The 16580-nt window shown below is 40.1% G+C and overlaps 1 protein-coding gene across 10 annotated transcripts in view; it reads left to right on the forward strand.

Annotated features, from left to right (window-relative positions):
• Positions 1 to 16580, forward strand: part of BRSK2 (BR serine/threonine kinase 2) — a 2790504-nt gene that overhangs the window by 2234624 nt on the left and 539300 nt on the right. For all 10 annotated transcript variants that reach the window (XM_044059311.1, XM_044059313.1, XM_044059318.1 and 7 more), the window contains exon 10: positions 9627 to 9791. In XM_044059311.1, coding sequence (XP_043915246.1) covers positions 9627 to 9791 — 165 coding nt within the window. The remainder of the gene's footprint in view (positions 1 to 9626; positions 9792 to 16580) is intronic.

A 16580-nucleotide genomic window follows, 5' to 3' on the forward strand; every position in this document is an offset into this window, starting at 1 on the left:
ATTGGCTATATGTGACACCTCAACAACATGGGCAAAATGGGAAAAGGGGTTGAGTATGGATGGATGGTTTAAATAGTGTTGATAATAAGTGACGTGAATGCACATATCAGGACAGACAGAATAGGATATGAAGAATGCCTGGGTCAACATAGGTAGGGCAACAAGAAGGAGGCCTCTTAGATTTCTGTCTGACAAATGGCTTGATGGAAGCCATCACATGGTTCATCGAGAGACGATCACAAAATCAGATACTGTCTGTAGCCAATATGCAATGCTGACTTCCTCCTAGTAAGGAAGGGTACTGAGGTAGACTTCATGATTGCAATGTCATCACCAATGAAACAGTCATCCCACAGCATAAACCACTGGTTGTCACAGTCAGCTACAAGCAGTGGTCACAGAATGCACTAAGGTCAACAGAAACCAGGCTGAAGAGCTGGAAGTTGACTGTCGTAAAAGCACAAGAGTGCAAGGAAATCCATAGGGGTCTAGCACCTCAGGAAGAAGAGGAAATAGCTGGAGTTGAAGAAGTATGGTAGCGTCTCCAAACAGTATATGTGAGGATTATAGAACAAATATGCAGCTGAGCCAGCTATAGAGATAAGGTCCATAAGGAAAGTTGCTGATGCAATGCAAAAGTCCAGGAAGTCATCAAAAAAAGGAGGAGTGCAGGAAAAAGTGGAAGATAGGAAAGGTAGACTTCATTAAGAAGGAATACTTTTTGGCTAACAAAATAGCTAAGAGAACAGTTGCAATAGCAAAAAAACAAGGCATCAGAGGCACTGATTTATGTAAAGTGACTCATCAAATGACACAAAGAATTTCTTTTAGGTTGCAAGGCAAAGACAGAACGATAAAGATTATAATCATCAGATACCCTTCATAAGAGATGCCAGCAAAAATGTGCACACCAGTCCATAAGACATCAAAGGCACATATGAGGAGTACTTTCAGCAGCTTCTGAATGAAAAAACTCTCCAGAAGCTGTACTGCCACAGTCATAGTCTCCAATGAAAGAAGAAGAGAAGCCCACCATAGAAGAAGTAAGAACAGCACCGAGGAAAATGAAGTTAGGGAAAGCAGCAGGCTCAGATGAGGTTATGAAAGATATGATAAGTATATAGGTTTACTGAAAGTCATTGATCTGTTGTTGGTCAAAATCTGTTTAGCTGGCAAAGTTTAGTTTACTGAACAGATGATCGTGTGCAAGACTGCAAAATTCTCGAAGTAGATTGTGTGATCCCAGAGTTAATATATATGATTAGTATGGGGATGTGGGGGAGTGCAGAGAAGCTTCCTTTCCTGCAAGAAATATGCTATATTACAATTCTTTTAAGTCAATATTGATGATTGGCTCATGTATAGTAGCATGTCAACATTAATGTTGACTTTTTTTAAATGTTGATATTTGGTGTTTTAATTTCAGTGCACCTGTCTGTATGTGTGTGTGTATATATGCAAGTAGCCCTTTTTCAGCTGAGGCCCAACGAGAAAAGCTCCAGCATATACAAAAATACAGTGAATAATACAATAAACCGTACAATGACAAAATAGAGAATAAAAAATATTTACAATCAAATAACATTAGAAATTAACATTGGTAACATTCAAGGTTGAGAGTGACAAAGTATACAAAGACCATATGTACGTAGTAGTAAATCAAAGTAAAGAGAGATCCCAGGAAGAAGGGGAAACAGAGGAAGTAGTTTAGGTTGGAGCGTGGCAAGGGCAGGACCAAGAATTAAGCAGGGTGTCTTTTAGAAGTTTTTGGAAGCTAAAAGTACTAGCTAAGGGAAGTTTATTCCAAGCATTGGCGACTAAGTAGGTGTATAGAAGCTTACCTATGTTTTTATTAGGCTTGTGAATTTCTAAGAGGTGTTGATCAGCACCACATAGAGTACGTTTTGGTGTGTAGGGAGAGATGAGGGTATAGGGAGCAGGACAGAAGGAGGGTTTATTTAAGACAGAGTGAGTGAGGTGAAGCTGAGGAAGAAGGAGTTGTTGCTGGAATTCAAGCCACTGCAGGTTCTTTAATGCTGTGCAGTGGTGGGAGCGGTAGGGAAGATTGGCAGCAAATCTATCAATTTTATTATAAGTGGTTGCAGGTTTAGCTGATAGATTGAATTATATGTTAGTGAGGATAGTTGCAGTGTATAATAGGGTGGGCAATAGAAATGCCTGGGCTAGAGAACACTTAGCATCATTACTGAGGTATTGTTTTGTGCCAATTTAACAGCCTTAGATTTTGTTGTCTTTTTGATAGCCTGTTGAATGTGGATATCAAATTTTAGCTGGTCATCAATAATTACTCCAAGCAGTTTTGCATGAGGTTTGATGGAGATAATTGTGTTCTTAAGGAATGTGACAGTGCAGGTGTTTTTGTGTTGTAGAGATTTTGGGAGGAAGAAAACTTTGGTATTCTTAAGGTTGAGTAGGAGTTGATTACTGGTTAGCCATTTTTCCACAGAGAGGAATGATTCTTCTCTAAGGGTAAGGAGGTGGGGGAGATTGTCAGAACATGATATAATTGGAGAGTCATCAGTGTATTGAATTAAAAAGGAGTGAGGGCAGGATGTGTATAGTTTATTAGTGAAGATGTTAAAAAGCATGTGTCCAAGAATGGAACCCTGAGGAATCCCTGTTTGAACAGGGAGGAAGGGGGAGGAGGCAAAGAGCCATCTAACGGACTGGAATCTGTTAAAAAGGTCGCTAGAGAACCATTGAATTGTGGAGTTGTAGAGGTTAAAGCTAGTAAGCTTGGAAAGAAGCAGTTTATGAGGAAACAGTGTCAGAGGCTTTAGAGAGATCAAGGAAAAGACAAGAGACTAGTTTGTTATTGTCATGAGATTTTGCAGTGGTCTGTGTGAATGAAATGAGTACAGTAGATGTGCCGTGATGGGGGTGAAAACCATGTTGGGTTGGTGTTGAGGTTTTCTTGCATCAGATAATTGAGCTGCTTATGAATGCATTTTCCAGTATTTTTGATAGGGGACAGTATTGCCATAAGTCTGAACTTAGCGGGGTTGGAAGAATTAACACCTTTGTGAAGGTGTATGACATAGAATTTTTTCCATATTTTGGGAACTGTGTATTCTTGGCTGGATCTGGTGACTAATACAGAGAAGGGATATGCAATAGATTTAGCAGCAAGTTTGTGGAATAGTGGTAGTAAGTTGTCAGCATAAGGTGAACATGGTTTAAGTTTCCTTAAAAGTGATCTAATATATGTTGTTGCGGAGGGTTTAAGACAGAAGAGGGTGTAAGGATAGAAGGAGCATGATTAATAGTGGGGAGGGTGGTATTTGTCTTTTTTAGTCAAATTTTGAATAGAGTCAATGATGAAGGAATTTAGAAAGGTGGATGTATCCATGGTGGAGCTATTGGGACAGGGACTAGGAGTAGAAGGGTTGCCTGGATGTAGGAGCGTGTTGTTGTTATACCAAAATTGTTTGGGGTTGGAGTGGGAATTAAACTCAAGTTCTTCCATGCTAAAGCAAAGCCTTGTGGTTTAACCAAAAGCATGGCAAGTACCTTAAACGCAGTGTTATACTGCTGGGAAACTGATTATGGCAGAGTATTCTGGAGAAGCCTGCTAACAAAGACTGCTTTCTGTTATCCAAATCTTAATTATCTTACCTTTATTGATCCTCTCTGGATGCCAGTTTTCCTTTCACAGGTTTCTTTCAGCCATTCTTTTTATATCACATTTATGAGCTAATTAAACAAACCTGCTTACACCAAGACTGTCTGGTATCTTTCTGTTATCAGAGAGACCAGTACAAATTAACAGGGACACTACTCATCATTCTATTTGCATTGAATTATGTATACCACTGCTGTATCTAGGGAAGTGTGTGTGGGTGTATGTGTGTATCTAACCATCTGTCTATCTGTATATGTACAAACTGAGTCTGTGTGTGTGTGTGTGTGTGTGTGTGTGTGTGTGTGTGTGTGTGTGTGTGTGTGTGTGTGTGTGTGTGTGTGTGTGTGTGTGTGTGTGTGTGTGTGTGTGTGTGTGTGTGCATGTATAAGTGTTTGTGTATGTATGTATATAAACAATGTGGTGGTAGTGGTGAGTTTTGTTTGTTGTAATGGAGAGACTGTAAGTAAAAAGAATTTAAGTAAATAAAGTTCTGGATTCAGTCTGAGTGGCCCACTGAGATAATTGCTTTACCCTGGTCAACAAATTCAGCAAAATAATTTGGCTGTTCATTACCTTCTTATGCTACGAGGCCCTTCATAAAATGGTTGCCATGTAGAAGTCTTTGACCCATGTAGTGCTTAAAGAGAACAAATTATTACAAAATATTTGTTCTGCTTTCCACCTACGGATGTTGCATTATGTCATAACATCTTTGAGGTTTCTCTGTTTTGTTTTTCGTACAAGCATATTGTATGGCGTACTGCATTTCACTGAATCTTTTCATTCATAACGGATCTAGAACTGCCTATATATTGTGAGAGAGGATAAATACACTTTTTAAGAGGTCCCAGCTAACATGAAAGAGACTGTGTTCTTTTTAAAACTCTCACTGATAAAATGTTCATGGTTCAAGACTGAACTTAAATGCCTTTACAAGAAAGATTTCATCACTTCTGTCGCAGTCTGTTCTATAAGTTAGTTATTTTTGTAATCTGTAGTCATCCACCAAATATTACATGTAGGAGACTGGTTAATAAAACAGTTCTTGAAACACAAAGAATTTCTACCTTCATAATTTGTTGACCTCTGTAATAGCATTTGTTTCTAATAGTTGTATTGCCATATGTTGGTGTTTCTGTCATGGATGAAGCCCTTGCTAGGCCATTAAGGATCTTAAATTGGTGGAACATACCACAGTGTGCTTCTTCAGCCCCTCTAGAACTGCAACATCTGCCACTGCCACTCACATTTGCCTGCTGTTTGTACATTTCAGGCTGTGCCTTTCCCCAGGACAGAGTTTTCCCCATTAATGGTTATGTCTGAGATTAGAGAAAAGTATGTTTATGGAATAGTTGTGTATGATGCTGGAGGAAAGCATAAAATATACACACTCATTTACTATTAATTCGCTTCTTATAATCTAGAGGCAATATGGGTCTTTTCACTCATAAGGCAAGCAAAACTCACCATTTGATTCAGTAAAAATATAGCACATACAGATATGCATGCAGAGGAACTAACATACGGAATCAAAATAGCTTAAACAAACTTTATACAAAATGTCTACAGTGAATATAAAGCAGTATGGCTCCAGCAACAAAAAATAAATAAATAAATAAATAAATAAAATAATAAAAAAATAAACATCCCACTTGGAAAAAATGTAGACCTAGCAGGTTAATAATGTGGTCAGCAAACACTACATATATTTGGGAAGAGAGGAAAGAGAGGCTACTTGAAGTAAAAGTGAAAAGAATGTTAGAAAACCTATTGTGATTGTTTTTTTGTTTTTTTTTTATAAATATAAGACAATTTGACATGAAAAATTGTGATAGTTTCATGAAGAAGTGCAGAGTCATAAACACAGTACTCATAGGTTCATAGGTAGGTACTAGGCTTTCAGCCCAAGGGACTACGTAAGCCTAGCCAAGAAGGTTATTTTCCTGTGCCCCTGTCGAGCAGGACGACAGAAGTGATCCCCAGGGTGAATTTTCTATTTCCCATCTGCTCATTAAGATTTTTCTTGAAGACTGTTAATGAGGAATTCTGCTTGACATAGATAGGTAGCTTGTTCCAGAGTATGAGAAGTCTCTGGGAGAGGAATCTATCCCTCCAGCATGTTCTGTTTATTATGGTGACAAGGTTTAAGTCTCTAGAGCATGTAGCTCAGACAGATTGGGATTTCTTTAGGTGTAACATGTCCAACAGCTCTGGGTTTGACATAGCTTTGTATGTTAGGCAGAGATCACCTCAGAATAGGTGATATGCTACGGTGTAAAGCTGGAGTTTTTTGAGACGGTCAGCATAGGGCATCTGTTTGAGTCCTGTAATCCTCTTTGTGGGGTATTTTTGTGGCCTTTCCAGCTGTTGCAGCTGTCTTGTGAGGTACATCCCAAAAGGGGCATTGTACTCAATAATGGGTCGAATGTGAACCGAGTAGAGGGGAACAATGACCTCTTTTTTTCCCGGATGGGAACCCTTTCATGATGAGGTGTGCTCTAGAAGGATTTCCTGACTACTGTGGCAATGTGATTATCAAAGGAGAGACTACTGTCCACCTGAGTCCCAAAGTTTCTTATCACACCTTCAGCATTAAGTGGACTGCCACCTATGTGGTAGTTCATGGGTACAGAGTTTTTACCAAAGGGGATGACAATGCACTTTTTGGCATTGAGCTTGAGGCCATGGCTCTGACACCAGGCATCAATCTCAGTGAGGCCCTTCTGTAGGCTGTCCACATCATTTGGAGACTCGACTATGGCACCTAATTTGCAGTCATCTGCAAATGTCATCAGCCAGAGACCCTCTGTGTTTGCCCATACTTCAGAGAAGTAGATACCAAACAGGAGAGGACCGAAGACTGAACCCTGTGGTACTCCACTTGTCACAGGTTTGAAGTCAGATTTGGAGTCTGTGACTTTTACGTGTGGATTCTGTCAGTGAGCCAGTTGGCAACCCATCTTGTGATGTATGGATTTATACCCAGTTTAGTGAGTTTATCTATGATTTCAGAATGGGAATGAGGTCGAAAGCCTTGGCGAGGTCAAGATAGGCTGTGTGAATTGCCTTACCCTCATCTGTGGCTTTGGTGACTGTTTCAAAGAAGTCGATCAGGTTCAGGAGACATGATCTGCCCTTCACAAACCTGAACTTGGTGGAGTCCAGAGTTTAGAGGCTACCAATGTCTTTGTTTATGAGTTCTATGATGATACGTTCCATGGTCTTGCAAACCAGGCTCGTCAGGCTAATAGGGCGATAGTTCCCGGGGTCCGTGGTGGCTCCCCCTTTGTAGAGTGGTATAATTGTTGCTGTGTGCCATTCAGTGGGTACAAAGCCTGATGTGAGGCTATGATTGAACATGGTGCTTAGGTGGGGGGGCCAGTTCATTCTGAAGTTCATGTTGAATGCAGCCTGGGATGTTGTCTGGTCCCATGGAGGCTTTGGAGAGTACAGTTTTTACCTGCTCAGTTGTGATTGCAGGGGCATTGCATTTTACCCGGTATGGATATGGGCCCTTTAGGGATGGTGAGGGGGTAAAGTTAGAACTGAACCAGGATGTTGGCGATATCAGTTGGTTCTGTAATTTTTGTGCCATTTTGCTGTAACTCTGAGCAGATCTGGATGTTGCCATTGAGATTCTTGACATAGCTATAGAATGCTTTGTGGTTGTCTTTAGAATCAGTGGTGATTTTGTTTTCGTAGCTAGCTTTGGAGGACCTTATAAGGGATCTCAGCTTCTTACTGAGGCTGACCAGGGCACTCCTCCACTCATGGGATTTTCACTCTCTTTTGCAACAGTTTTTTCATTCTGTTGTAGAGTTTGTTTATAGTAGGGGAACACCAGATTGGCTTCCTTTTTTTGGAGGTTAGCATCTTGGTTCTATTTGGGATAGCATGATCCATGCACTCGTGTAAGTACTTATAGAGTCCATTTGTATAAGATTCGGCAGTCGTAACTGTATTGTCCATCTGCATGGGTGTTGTGAAGTTTGCCACTTTTGTCTTAAGAAGCATGAAGTTGGCTTTGGAGAATTTTTTTACACTGGTTTCCTTAATGGGGGGTGGGGGGTGGGGGCAGGATGTGGATATCTATGGTGATTAACTTATGGTCAGATCTGACCGAGGAGTTGACTTCAGGTGTGGATCACTGGTCACTCATGTTGGTAATGACTAGGTCTAGGATATTATTGCCTCTGGCGGGGGTGTTGATAAGTTGATCCTGGGCATTGGAGTTTATGAATTCTAGAAAGCATTGAACGAAGGAGTTGACACATGAGTAGTTTTCCCAGTTAATGGTGGGGTAGTTGAAATTGTCCATTATTAGGGTGTTTGGTTGATCCCTAATATTTTCTAGTATATCAAGAAAAGAGGAGTGGGAATCCTGGGGCATGGTGGGAGATCTGTAGCAAGCTACAATATGGATTGCAGTTTTGCCCAGAGTTAGTTGCACTTGGATAATTTCAGATGCATTATGTTGGACAACTAGCCTGGAGGTGTGGATATCCTTAATGAATATGGACATACCTCCACCCTTGATGTCCCAGTCCCCAGTTTTTGCTTGCCTGTATCTGTTACGGTGGTGGGTTTGTCATTTGAACCTTGCCTAAAAAAGGCACTATAGTGGTGACAAGAGCCTTAGCCAGTATCCGGAATCCCAGGGCGACAGGTGCAGGCCATCTCTGGCAAAGCATCATGGCTTGTCGACCATGTCATCCCAGGCAGACCCCTTAGGATCCCCTTAGAATGACACCAGAAGCTTAAAGATTTCAACATTACTGTTTGTCCGAATAGGTTCTTGCATGAAATTTTAGGTACTGACTCATTTATTTATTACGTCTGAAGGTTGTTTCCAGCTTGAAAGTAAAAACAATCACTAGGCAACAGGAAGTAGACAAAATAGAAGATTTTACCAAACAAAGCAAAGAATTTAGATAAAAAATAAGCAGACTGTTACAGAGCAGCAAATAAAGTACTAATTTAATTGACTTGGTTCTTCCCTGCAGTGTTGATGACTAAAAGATAAATCATACTTCAGAAACTGGCATTGGTAATCAAAAACAAATAGAGATCTGCAAATATTTCACAGACTCCAGTTGTCCCTGCATATTGCAGTTTATTAATTAAGCTGTCAAACTGAAAGCAAATCTTGGCTTGCCTCAAGTGATAATCTGGACAAAAAGCTAATTTCTATTATTTCCATTTTATAAAATAGATTAATAAAACAATGCACTTTTGGAATAAAAATTGTGTTTTCTTTACTAATTGCTTTGTGCATTGTGTTAGTAGATCACAGCTTTGTTGAAAGCTTCTGACCTAATACCATTCTAGCAGACTGACTGTTGTCCCATGCTGAAACTTGATATGTACCCATGTATCAAGATTCTTTATAAAATGTAAAAACACTGGCACTTTTTAAGGACAAGGGCAGTTTGCTCTACAGGTAAGAGGGTCACTGAGTAATAAATGTGTCATATTTGCTACTACTAGGAGTAAAATTGATATTTTAAGTTTGATTGTCATTTTATAAGCATGCGCCCTCCCCACTTGTGTGTTTTAAACACTCTTGCAGAGGAGAGGGGCTTTCATGGCTCAAAAAGCAATGTATAGTTCTGTCAGACGAAGATATGCTACTGAAAAGACAGAACATAAAAACATCTTTTGCTGAGTGATTATAGTTTTAATAATGAGCAGATGTCAGCTTAAAATGCAGCAGTGGTTTCAGTTAATTTATTTTAAATGATGCATATCTTAACATGAATTATTATTAAAATATAATACACTGAAAATGATATCAAATAATTTGATTATTTGAAGTGTAATAGATGAATGAATTAGAAGGTTTTCTCAAATTTTAAATAAAAAATGAAGGGTTTCATTCAGTATGTATACATCTGTCCTGTTCAAACATATTTCTACAATATGTTATAAGGATTGTATGATTACAGTTTAATTACATTTGAATTTTTTTGGCTATTTTTTTCAGAGGTGGTAAGAACGAACCAGAACCAGAACAGCCAATCCCACGAAAAGTGCAGATCCGATCTCTTCCATCCCTTGAAGATATTGATCCTGATGTATTAGAAAGTATGCATTCTTTAGGCTGTTTCCAAGATCGAAATAAACTCCTACAGGATTTACTATCTGAAGAGTAAGAGTATTTTTGTATATCCCTCTATTTTTTTATAATGTTTATACTGCTTGTCTTTACTAATATGTTAATTTGAGGTAAGACTTAGACCATATGTACACCACACTAGCACAACAATAAATATTACAATTAATGAGTACAGTATTATAATGCAGATGATAAAACCATAAGTAACATGCGCCATCCAGGCATGTCAGTAAAACAGAGAGGAGAAACATATGTGTATCCTTTCTTAACGTTCTTAACTTTGATAGGTAGAACCCATTTTCAGGGGAAACCCAAGAATGAAAAAGTCAATTTTTCCTATATTGCTGATTTTGTTGTTTTATTTGGTCTGTCCATACAGGTACTTTACCTTTAGTGGGTGAATCTTTCAAGAACTAAACTTGTAAAAGCTTATGTTCCTTTGCTGTATCTACCATCTACAACTTAACTGTACCCCCATATCAGAAAACTGTATGTATCCTTTGCCCAAAAACAGTTCTCTAAAACACAGGGATATGTGATTGTTTAAACAAAACCCTGTCATTTTCTGTAACATTAATGTGTGGTTAGGGCTTGCGCTTTGGTGTAATATACTAATCAAGTCAATTTTGATCATAGGATTGAAGCCAGAGTAACCATATACAGCAGACTGAGTATATTATAGTGTAGTCCACAGCCTAAATATGCATTAATGCTGGACTGTGATGGTTAGTTTGCTTGGACATTCTGGTTTTGTTAAAGCAGTGTTCTAGTGATTTTAAATATCTTTTTAGCAGTTTTCTTGCATGGTTTTCTTTCATTTGTTTTTCTTTTTTGATGTGACAAGTTGTAGTAAAAGCATAAATAGGTAGTAATATTTTTGAACTAAATAACTAAATAGGTAGTAATATTTTTGAACTGAAAATTTAGCATCAGGTTATCTGGGCAGCACTCCACTTTAGAATGCTGGGTTAGCCAATCTAGAAGTTGCAGTATATACTGGAATTGGCTTAAAGGGGCATGGGGGGGGACACAAAACCTATAGCACCATCGGCATGTTGTGTCAAATATCCCACAAAAGAGTTTGTAGTTGCATCGTTTCTGCTAATGTAACAGATAGAAGAAAGCTATGTTAATAGAATGTTTGAGAAGAAATGTCGTTAGCACTTTCTCTGAGCTTTCAAATCCTCCTACTGGATACTTGTCAAGGTACAAGCCAATTCACTGAGCTGCTCCATTCCTTCCACACTAGCAGATGAAAGGCACTTTTAATAATGTTTTTGAAGTGAAACTTCTTATGGGACGCTGTGCGAGCTCTGAGTGACATGAAAAACTGAAATCGAAGTATGGATCTAAAACTCCACACACTAAAGGCAGAGTTTGAGTTTGATATTCTAGCTTTTCGCGCACGCACACACACACACACACACACACACACACACACACACATATATTGGTGGTTGACTTTCGCCACACCTGGAGTCTACAGCAAGCCACTCTGCCACAGGACATACACACACACACACACACACACACACATATACACATATATTGGTGGTTGACTTTCGCCACACCTGGAGTCTACAGCAAGCCACTCTGCCACAGGACATACACACACACACACACACACACACACACACACACACACACACACACACACACACACAAGGAAACTTGGCATGGTGGCTGCATCACTGTGACTGAAGAGATGAAAATAAATCTGGCAGGCCAACTTATGTACTTTGTCTTCATTTTTGCTAAACCGCATATATGTTCAGCTGCCAAAGAGGTTTGCAAGTGACGTGAGGGTAAATGTTACAAAGACCATATTGGTTGCAATGCAAACAGTCATAAAGTGCTTTAAGTGCACTGTTAGGGAATATTTATGTTTGCATACTTGCCTACAAATACTAAACAACTAAATGCTGCACAAATATTTCTTTATTAACGCATATTTTTTAATAAATGGAATACATGGGAGTAAGATGTGTACTAGATAAAATGTCTTGTAACACAGGATTAAGGCAAAAGTTTTAGGAAAACGGGCAGTGTTTTGGGGGGGGCTCGTGTGTGTGTGTGTGTGTGTGTGTGTGTGTGTGTGTGTGTGTGTGTGTGTGTGTGTGTGTGTTTCTGCGAGCTGTGTGTACATGTGTGTATTTTGCATGTGGAGTTTTTTTTTTTGAAGTTTGGGTGGAGTTTCTTTAACTTATTGGGTGTGTATTATATATATTCTGTGCACAGTGTTTCTGAGTGTATTTACTAAATGCTAATTGGAGCTGCCTTAAAGAGACTGCATTATTTGAGATGTCATAGTTTGGGACAATTTCAGTAATTGTCTTTTTTTCTTCTAAGCACTGAAATTTACTTAATTAGATTCTAGAATGGAAGGGCTAATCTAATTACAGTGGAAATACTAATGCAACAAATAAGCAACTGTCTAATTGGCCTGAGCACAGTTTTCCCTAGTATGAATGTTATGTTCCCAAAAGATGCAGCAGGTGACTGGCAATTGTTATTAGCACTTACAATAAAAAAATTGTCTTGACGATCACACAGCTTTAAAGCACAGAGACAAGTTTATAAATCAAGATATTTTCAACTTTTTAAAAAACACTGCCTTACATAGTACAACATTTCACTGGCATATGATGGGCTACCTCAAAAGCTTCAAGATCAGCAACAAAAAGAAAAATATGTGCATGGCTACCACATGCGTTAAAAATGAAACTTCTGAAATGAAGTGCGAAAATGTACTTATCATACTTCATTACAGAAGTTTCACTTCTAACAGGCATGGCAGCCATATTTTTTTAAAGAATCTGCTTAGGGAGATAAAAAAATGACATTTGTGCATATCTATGTGTCTTTGTCTACAGTGGGCAGGGCAGGGGAACAGCAGCAATTTTTTCTTTTAATGACATGATCTATTTATTCATTCACAACCCTTTTTCCCATTTTTGCACATGGGGTCAGGGTGTCACTTCAACAGTGAAAATAATTTAGAGCCAAGGTTTACACTGCCAGGTAGCTAGCCCTGCAGCAATAGTTCGTCCTCACCACACACTCACATGCACACTCACACCTATGGCCAATTTAGACTGTCCAATCCACCTACTGCATGTCTTTGGAATGTGGGAGGGAACCAGAGTACCCGGGGGAAACCCACCTGAACATAGGGAGGACATGCAAACTCCAAACAGATGGTACCCTAGCCGAGAATCAAACCAGGGAACATAGCTCTCAACTGTCCAGATTTTTGCCTCACATTTTTGATCTTTTCCTCATAACATTTGTGGCTTTCTGGCAAATCACTGAGGATTGAAGTTGCTAAATAATGGCATACATTTCAGTTTCAGACTTCATATCCTTCAGAAAATGTATGTTAATACAAATAATATTATTCTAGCAACTTTCTAGGTTTGTAAGAGCAATATTTAAAATATATCCCTATTTTTGGGCCCCTGAAATCACAGACACTCAGGTTAAAACAGCCCTCTCCAAAGCCAAAAACACAGCATTAATGGGACCAGATGGTGTCCCAGGCTGTGTCCTACATGAGCTAAAAGATGAACTAACCCCTCACCTAAACACAGTGTTCAAACTCAGCCTTTCCACAGGTTACGTACCCATAGAGTGGCACACAGCAACAATTATTCTGCTCCACAAAGGTGGAGCTACAACAGACCCCGGGAACTATTGCGCTATAAGCCTGACTAGCTTGGTCTGCAAGGCTATGGAGCGCATCATCATGGAACTCATTAACAGAGACAGTGGAAAACTCCAAACAATGGACCCTACCCAGTTCGGCTTTGTTAAGGGCAGATCATGCCTCCTAACCTGGTGGACTTCTTTGAGATAGTTTCCAAGGCTATAGACGAGAGAAAGGTGGTACACACAGCCTACTTAGACCTCGCAAAGGCCTTCGACACCATTCCCCATTCTGGTATTATAGACAAGCTCACCAGCCTGAACATAAACCCCTCTACATCACAAGATGGGTTGCCAACTGGCTCATGGACAGAACCCACATGGTAAGAGTTGTGGGAGCTAGGTCTGACTCTAAACCGGTTACAAGTGGAGTTCCCCAGGGCTCAGTCCTAGGACCCCTCCTTTTTGGCATATACTTCTCAGAGGTACAGGCAAGCACAGGAGGACTATGGCTGACCAAGTTCACAGACGACTGCAAACTAGGGGCTATAATTGACCTCCAGCTGACACAGACATCCTCCAAAAGTGTCTCACTGAGATGGATACCTGGCATCAAAATCATGGCCTCAAGCTAAATGCCAAAAAGTGCATAGTCATCCCCTTTGGAAAAACAAAGTATCCACAAACTGTGGTAGTCCCCTAAATATGGAAGATGTAATAAGGGATCTGGGGACCCAAGTAGATAGTAATCTCTCCTTTGATAATCACATTGTCAAAGTGGTTAGAAAAATCCTTCTACGTGGCCCACCTTATCACAAAAGGGTTCGCATCCAGATCAAAAGAGGTCATTGTGCCCCTCTACTCATCACTCATCAGACCCATCATAGAGTACAAAGCTCCATTTGGGATGTATCTTGCAAGACACCTGCAACAACTGGAAAGACTACAGAAGTACCTCACCAATAGGATCACTGGCCTCAAACAGATGCCCTATGAAGCTCGACTGAAGAAACTCCAGCTCTACTCAGTTGCTTACCGCCTACTCAGAGGTGATCTCTGCCTGATATACAAGGCCATGTCCAACCCAGAACTGATGGACATGCTCCACCTAAAGAAAATCTTATCCCCTTGAGCCACATGCACTAGGGATCTAAACCTCAACACAACAATAAATAAGACATGCTGGAGTGATAGATTCCTGTCCCAGAGACTTCCCATGCTTTGGAACAAGATTCCAATCTACATTAGGCAGAGCTCCTCGCTAACACTCTTCAAGAGAAACCTTGACGAGTGGATGGGAAACAGAAAGTTTGCCCGGGGATCACTTCACTGGCTCTGCTGGACAGAGGCACAGGGAACTAATCTAAGAGGACGGCGAAAACCAACACATTCTGGATAGGCTTATAAATGCCTTCGGGCAGATAGCCTAGTACCTACCTATGAACCTTTTGGTACACATTTTAATTGTCTGGCATGAGTTTAATTGACTAAATAAATTACTTCTAAGAAACACTGGCCAGGAGTGTTAGAACACAGAACTGTACTTGTAACCGGAAGCTACAAGCTCCTACAGCTATACTTCTTATTGAAATAGTAATGGAAAAAACGTACTGCCTGAGTGTTGAGGTAGGTTGTTGTGTCTTTCGGCTTTTCCCGGTTAGGGGTCGGCACAGCAGAACTCCGGTCCGCTAAATGCTAATTAAAAATGGCTTATCAGATTTCTGCTGATCTGCTTTTCAAGGAACAACTGCTGTCCTGACTAATTGTTAACTATCCAATCATGAAAAAATATAAAATAAAACTGCAGTATATAGTAGCTATGTTAAAGAGAGAGTGCACTGAGGTGCAGTACATTTCTGTGCATGCATGAGTATGATAAGTAATGCCTCCCCCAACCTCCATATGGATTTCCTTCATGTCTTTATATTGTACTGAAAATGAGTAAAATAACATATTTGAATTGTCCCGGTCCCCTTCAATAAACACATCACACCGAATGACATTTGACGACCTTTATTAAAACTTCCATAACATAGCTTTGTTCACCAACTTTATTATTTACAACTGAACATAATATCATTGATTCTAAACACAGCATAAACATCCTTGTACTGTTAATCAGGGCAGTGTACCTACTCACTCTGTCCCAGTAAGCAATGTCCATACTTCTGCTCACTTACTTTACTTATAATGTGCCATCCTTGTAATGCTAATCAGGGCAGTGTACCTACTCACCCTGCTCAGTAAGCAGGGTCCATACCTCTGCTCATTTACTTTACTTATGAAGCAGCGTCCCATCTCACTTCATTCACCATTCATTGAAATTACCTTCCACCAAATAAGCAGCATCCTTACTTCAGCTTCAGGAGTGGCCTTAGGTCAACTGGTGCCCTAGGTAAAAGGGCTCCAAGGAGCCCGCCCCAGCAACACCTGGTGCCCCCATCCAGGTCTACCTACACCAAATAAATACTGAAAAAGTACCCGTGCTACAGCTGTGCCCTAGGTGGCCGCCTAGTTGGCCTATGCCTAAGGCCAGCTATGCTCAGCTTACTCATCTATTCAGCAAGCTTCCTCCAGCTGCTCATTTTCCTTTCCCCAGTTCCTTGAAATTAACATCCATACACCAGAGCGAGAACAGAAGAGGGCAAGCCTGTCCCTCTTCTCCGCCTACCCCAACTGATAAACCCCAATCCCCCCAACAAACAAGGGGAGGGTGGGAGGGGTAGCAAGCTTATGCAAAAATGTAATTGCTTACCCAGCTACACTTGTCTAAACCTCTTAAGCCCCTCCCTACCCTTATCTCATTTCCTCCCAATCCTCCCTGCCTCCACTTAACCCTTTCACTTCCCCAACTCACCTAACACCCACTAATATCTCTCTAACCCCTCATGAAGGTGTCCCGGGACAACTTAGTTTGTTGCCAAACTTCATTTACTGTTGTCACATCTTGAAATTAGTGCTTTAATAGCTTTGAAGATTTGAAAAAATATATAGATGTGTGGATTTGTGAATATGTTATTCAGTGGGAGTGAGCAATGTTTAGTTTTTCAAAGGTAATAGGTCTGTCTAAGAAAGGTGAAAAATAACATACTTTAACTGCTAAACTGAAAGATGACAATTTTCGTGTTTAAGGACACAGAGACTTCATAGTGGCAAATTAAGTTGGTGTCTGCAGAT

The sequence above is a fragment of the Protopterus annectens genome, chromosome 17.part0 (assembly GCF_019279795.1).
Source record: "Protopterus annectens isolate FY-2018-M chromosome 17.part0, PAN1.0, whole genome shotgun sequence".
NCBI classification, from domain to species: Eukaryota; Metazoa; Chordata; order Ceratodontiformes; family Protopteridae; genus Protopterus; species Protopterus annectens.